Source organism: Staurois parvus, unplaced genomic scaffold (assembly GCF_062004578.1).
Source record: "Staurois parvus isolate SC_StPar_1 unplaced genomic scaffold, SC_StPar_1.0 ptg000145l, whole genome shotgun sequence".
Taxonomy (NCBI): Eukaryota; Metazoa; Chordata; class Amphibia; order Anura; family Ranidae; genus Staurois; species Staurois parvus.
In genome coordinates, this window is record NW_028317941.1 from 18,256,622 (window position 1) to 18,262,621 (window position 6,000).

General features: G+C 43.4%; 1 protein-coding gene across 2 annotated transcripts in view; it reads right to left on the reverse strand.

Moving 5' to 3' along the window:
• RPGR (retinitis pigmentosa GTPase regulator) overlaps positions 1-5,372 on the reverse strand; it is a 163,863-nt gene extending 158,491 nt beyond the window's left edge. For both annotated transcript variants that reach the window (XM_089673912.1, XM_089673913.1), the window contains exon 1: positions 5,217-5,372. In XM_089673912.1, the coding sequence (XP_089530038.1) occupies positions 5,217-5,250 (34 nt within the window). In that variant the 5' untranslated portion in view covers positions 5,251-5,372. The remainder of the gene's footprint in view (positions 1-5,216) is intronic.
• Positions 5,373-6,000: the final 628 nt, after the last annotated feature.

Consider the following 6,000-nt stretch of genomic DNA (forward strand, 5'->3'; position numbering starts at 1 on the left):
AAATATATACTGATGGAGAGACATAGAAATAAACAGCATACTTAAGTGCCGAGTACAGAAAGAGGAAAAAAAAAAAAGGGAAGAAAACAAAAAGTTGCAAAAATGGGAAACGTTTATAGACCAATGAGAATATAAACTCTAAGGAAAAATTGTCACTATAATAGCATATAGAAAGCAGAGGTGATATGAGATGGAACCTCTCTGAATAAAAATGGGCATTCCACACGCAGGGATCCCGATGGAGTCCAGCATAAGGATATAGTATTGCTGGTGCGGCGCTCAAAGCAATAATCACAATCAGAGAAAACAGGTGGCGCACACACCTAGTGCATTATCCAAGGCAAGAAGCATATCCTGAGGCGCTGGAGAGTACATACAATAATCACAATCAGTACACATAGCATGAAAACAGACTAGACAAAAGGAAAGAGAGGACCGAAGAGGAAGGAGACGAAAACAAAAAGGGCTCCAGGGGGATCGCAGCAGAAAAAAAAGAAAAAGAAACTGATATGTAAATTTTATATCGACAAAAGGGACTGGTCGAATCTCGATGGTTGGGCTATATCAAGCCAGGGACACCATGTCTGCAGGAATTTTGTGTGGGTGTCTAGCAGTATAGCCGTCAGTTTTTCATTGACCATTATGAAGTTCATCCAGCTTTTGACAGCTTCGAAGCTGAGGAGGGGAGTCTTCCAAGCCCTTGCGATCGTCAGCTTGGTAGCCATAAACAGGTGTGATGCCAGCTGCCGTTCAGGACGAAGTAGGCCCACTAATGGTTTAAATAAAAGCGCTTCATACGGGTTGCGCTTAATGTCTGTGTGAAACATAGTACGGAGAAGGGCATAAACTCTGATCCACAATCTGCACACCTTAGGACAAGTCCACCAAATATGGACCATAGTACCCATTTGTTGACAGCCCCAAAAACAAGTCGGGGACTATGTAGGGATAAAACGAGCCAGACGAGCAGGTGTGTAATACCACCTATAAAGAACCTTATAAGCATTTTCTAGTATAACATTCCTAGAGCATTTAGATAACGCTTGGGTCATGGTCCGCCAATCCTGTTGATCTAGAGTGCCCCAAAGTTCCGACTGCCAACGCTGATGATAAGAACGGACCGGGGGAGTTCTAGAAGTAATAGAAGAATAGACCAGAGAAATTAAGCCCGGAGCATGGGGTCTATGTCTACATTGATTTTCAAAGGGGGACAACCTGTAGGGTCCCGAGTGCGTCTGTATTAATGTATTGATAAAGTGGTGGATTTGAAGATAGCCATAATGTTCCCGCAATGGGATATCATGAGAGGAGTGCAGAGTTTCAAAGGTGAGTATTCGAGTGGGAGATAGCATCGAATGTACATCATGGAAGCCATGTGCTTGCCACCAAGCCAACTGTCCAGGGTTATCACAACCCGAGGGGAATAATGGGTTATGTAGCAAACGTAGTAACGGTAGGTGGGCAGAGATGAGACCAGCGGAATATTTAATAGAATCCCAATGACAAAGCGTTAGCGTCAGACTAAGGGATGAAGGTCGATGAGTAGAGGGAAGCCACTGCAAAGATGAGAGTGGTATCGGGTGGGAATCCATCAACTCTATCGTAGCCCACAAGGGAAAGTGGTGAGATGCATGAAGATGGGCTAAGGGGGCAATATTGGCTGCCAGATAGTAAGACTGAAGATTTGGGACAGATAACCCACCCGCGGTCTTACGAGCAAATAAGATTTGTTTACCAATTCTGGGTCGAGGAGAACCTCAAATGAAAGACAGGAGGGAAGGTTTCTTTTTAAGGTGGGGGAGGCTTTAAAAGTATCACTGACCACCAATGATTATACGGTAGTATGACTGGTGTGGTGATGATCAGGGATGCTGTGATTGGTGGGGCAGTGATCAGGAACATTGTGAGTGGATGGTGATGACTAGGGACCCTGACTGGCAGCACTTAGGGACCCTGACTGGCAGCACTGGTCTGGTGACATTGTTCTGCTGTAGTGGTGATCAGACTTAATGGCTGGTGACAGTGACACACAGTAATATCAGAGCTGGTCACCACAGCAGTAAAATGTCACCATAGTGACACTGCACTTGCTCTGGTGACAGTATGTTTTACAATAATTTTTTAGATACAGTCAACAAAACAGTGCAGTGTTACCTCACTATACTACTCTTTTTTTTTTTTTTTACGCTATGATTGCTTACTACAGTGATGATCACAGTATACAGTGCCTTGAAAAAGTATTCTTACCCCTTAACTTTCCACATTTTGTCCTGTTACAACCAAAACCATAAATGTTTTTTATTTGTATTGTATGTGATAGACCAACACAAAGTGGCACATAACTGTGAAGTGGAAGGAAAATGATAAATGGTTTTCACATTTTTTTACAAATAAATATCTGAAAAGTGTGGCGTGCATTTGTATTCAGCCCCCTTTACTCTGATACCCCTAGCTAAAATCTAGTGGAACCGATTGCCTTCAGAAGTCAAATTAGTAAGTAGAGTCCACCTGTGTGTAATTTAAACTCAGTATAAATACAGCTGTTCTGTGAAGCGCTCAGAAGTTTGTTAGAGAACATTAGTGAACAAACAGCATCACGAAGGCCAAGGAACACACCAGAAAGGTCAGGGATAAAGTTGTGGAGAAGATTAAAAGCAGGGTTAGGTTATAAAAATTATGCCATGCTTTGAACATCTCGTGGAGCACTGTTCAATCCATCATCCAAAAACAGAAAGAGTATGGCACAACTGCAAACCTACCAGCACGTGACTGTCCGCCTAAACTGACAGGACGAACAAGGAGAGCATTCATCAGAGAAGTAGCCAAGAGGCCCATGGTAACTCTGGAGGAGCTGCAGAGATCCACAGCTCTGGTGGGAGAATCTGTCCACAGGACAACTATTAGTTGTACACTCCACAAACTATTGGTTGTGCACTCTCTAAATCTGGCTTTTATGGAACAGTGGCAAGAAGAAAGCCATTGTTGAAAGAAAGCAATAAGAAGTTCCCTTTTCAGTTTGCGAGAAACCATGTGGGGGATACAGCAAACATGTGGAAGAAGGTGCTCTGGTCAGATGAGACCAAAATGTAGATTTTTGGCCTAAAAGCAAAACACTATTTGTGGCGGAAAACTAACACTGCACATCACCCTGAACACACCATTCCCACCGTGAAACATGGTGGTGGCAGCTTCATGTTGTGGGGATGCTTTTCTTCTGCAGGGACAGGGAAACTGGTCAGAGTTGATAGGAAGATGCATGGAGCCAAATACAGGGCAATCTTAGAAGAAAACCTGTTAGAGTCTACAAAAGACTTGAGACTGGGGTGGAATGGCCCAATCAAAGTCTAGCTCTAAATCCAATTGAGAATCTATGGCAAGACTTGAAAATTGCTGATCACAGACACTCTCCATCCAATCTGACAGAGCTTGAGCTATTTTGTAAAGAAGAATGGACAAACATTTCACTCTCTAGATGTGCAAAGCTGGTAGAGACATCCCCAAAAATACTTGCAGCTGTAGTTGCAGTAAAAGGTGGTTCTACAAAGTATTGACTCAGGGGGGCTGAATACAAATGCACGCTACACTTTTCAGATGTTTCTTTACAAAAATATTTGAAAACCATTTATCATTTTCCTTCCACTTCACAATTATGTGCCATTTTGTGTTGGTCTATCACATAAAATCCCAATAAAATACATTTATGCTTTTGGTTATAACATGAGAACATGTGGAAAAATTCAAGGAGTATGAATACTTTTTCAGGGCACTAAGTAATCAATTACACTGTGTAAAGGCATCCATTCATAATGCTATTGTATACATTTGTGATAGCTGTGAATGGGCCTGTACCGTGTGAATACTGTGACCAATCACAGAGATCACAGTAGTAGGCAATGGTGTTATTAATGTTTACTACTGGACATGTGATTGCTGTCACTGGTCACAGCGATTACATTGTACCAGCATAAAGCACAGTGGCCCAGTACACCGATCAGTGGACACAGCAGTCACAGACTGCACTACTCTGTGCCCCCAGGGGAGCATATGAGGCATGCTTGAAGGAGGATGTACCCATACATTTATACATTCTCCCAGAATGATGCTTGTCTCACTCGGCCACTGTACATAAGCAGATTTATTTTTTTCATTTTGGAGAAAGTTATAACCCCTGTAAAGTTTATTTTTGCCATCATTGTCCCATTGGCAAGATTTACCTTCACTTCCTGTCCCATAGCCAAACAGGACATGAGAGGAAATCTCTGCAAATTTATGGAATTTCTTGGGGACCCCAGGTCACAAGAAATAGTGTCCCCATTTGAAGATTTCCTCTCTATTACTGTTCTGGGACAACCTAAAATTTTGGATTTTCTTTTACTTTCACTTTCATTGATAATGGTGAACAAGCAGCAGTAAAAACTACCAGGTGTCCTAATCCATCTCCACTTTATTTAAGACTGAAAAAAAAATGTTGCCTTTAGTTATACTTTAAATGCTGCTAGCAGAAATTTGTGTCTAAAATATACACACAATTAATTTAAGTTGTCAGTCTAACTATTACAGCACTGAAAACTATAACGTGGCCTGAAAATGAAGGGGTATATACAGGTCGTCATTGGTGAGTCACTCCACGTGTGCGAGCCCTCCAATTAAATATGTTAAATTCATAAAAAGTTTGTTTCAAATTTCTCAAGATTCCTATGTGATACAGTCATTCTGAAATGATATTTGTGCTCGTTTGAAGGGGTCTATTGTAACCACCAAAAGATTTGTTGTCTAGTGATTTTAATTTACCGGTATGTTTAATATTCTTGACTCCCCCCCCAGTTGAGATGATTGGCCCATGCAGGTGACAGATTCCTGGTGGGTTTACACATTCGGATCCTATTCCAAACATGCCTGAGCACATCATTGGTTGGTACAGTTTAGTTATCTGTGACCATCACATTCTCCTGAGTGTCAGGAACTGTCACACATTATAAAGCCTCCAGTCCCCCCTAGACCATGTCACTGCCTGCCGTTCAGAGAGCCATGGATCATGTCAGTGATTGTCATAGTCCTCCAGCAGGCAGATAATATCAGATGTCTATGGTGTCACACTGCAGTATCAGATCAGGCTGCTGCCTGTCACACTGTGCGATAGATGCTGTCAATGAGAGTCCCATGACATGGATGTAGGGTGAGATGCTGCTGCTGCTGCTGCTGCTTCCCGAACTTACCGGGCACTACATTCTCCTCCTCCTCGGTGGCCATACCCGGGATCCCGGTGGCTGGAGCTCAGCTGCTCCCCCTCCAGTCCTCTCATTCAGCCATTACCCGTACACAATCGTTATCTCCGCCTGGAATCCGAGAGCGGAAGTAAACAAACTGCAAGTCTATAGCAACGGGGGCGGGTGCCGTCCTCCTGTACTGCGGTTCCACACTGCCACTGTGCGGCTGGAGGACTGAACTTCATGCCATAGACCATACAGTGACATTGCTAGGAATGATTCGCCTCATTGGAAAGCACAGACCGCAAGGGGACAGCCCATTTTTGTAAGGGAATTCATGTCTTTTTTTTTTTAAGCGGTAGTAAACTGCATCCAAAAGGAAAAAAACCATGCAAGGTAAAGGCATAATGTGCTAGCCTAGTATGCATTGCTTACTATCACATTACGAAGCCTTCCAGCGGCGCGCGGTCACTAGGGTTGCTGCCTCATCATTTTAAAGCCAAATATATATTAATTACACAGGTTCTGGGGCTAAGTTAATGCAGATAAGGCTCTAAATGAATTTAATTAACACCCTAATCATCTACAGAACCTGTTTATGTCTTCAGTTTTAAAGGAATGAGGTGGCAACCCTAGCTGTCGCGGCTCCCCAGGGCTTCCATCTTCAGCCGGGGCTTCCTTCTGGGTTCGCGATCTCTGGCCGAGCCATGATGTCGTCACTCCCGCTTATGTGTGCCGGAGTTCTGGCCCACAGCACAGTGCTTCGAAGGAACGGCAGGCACGGGTATGCTGT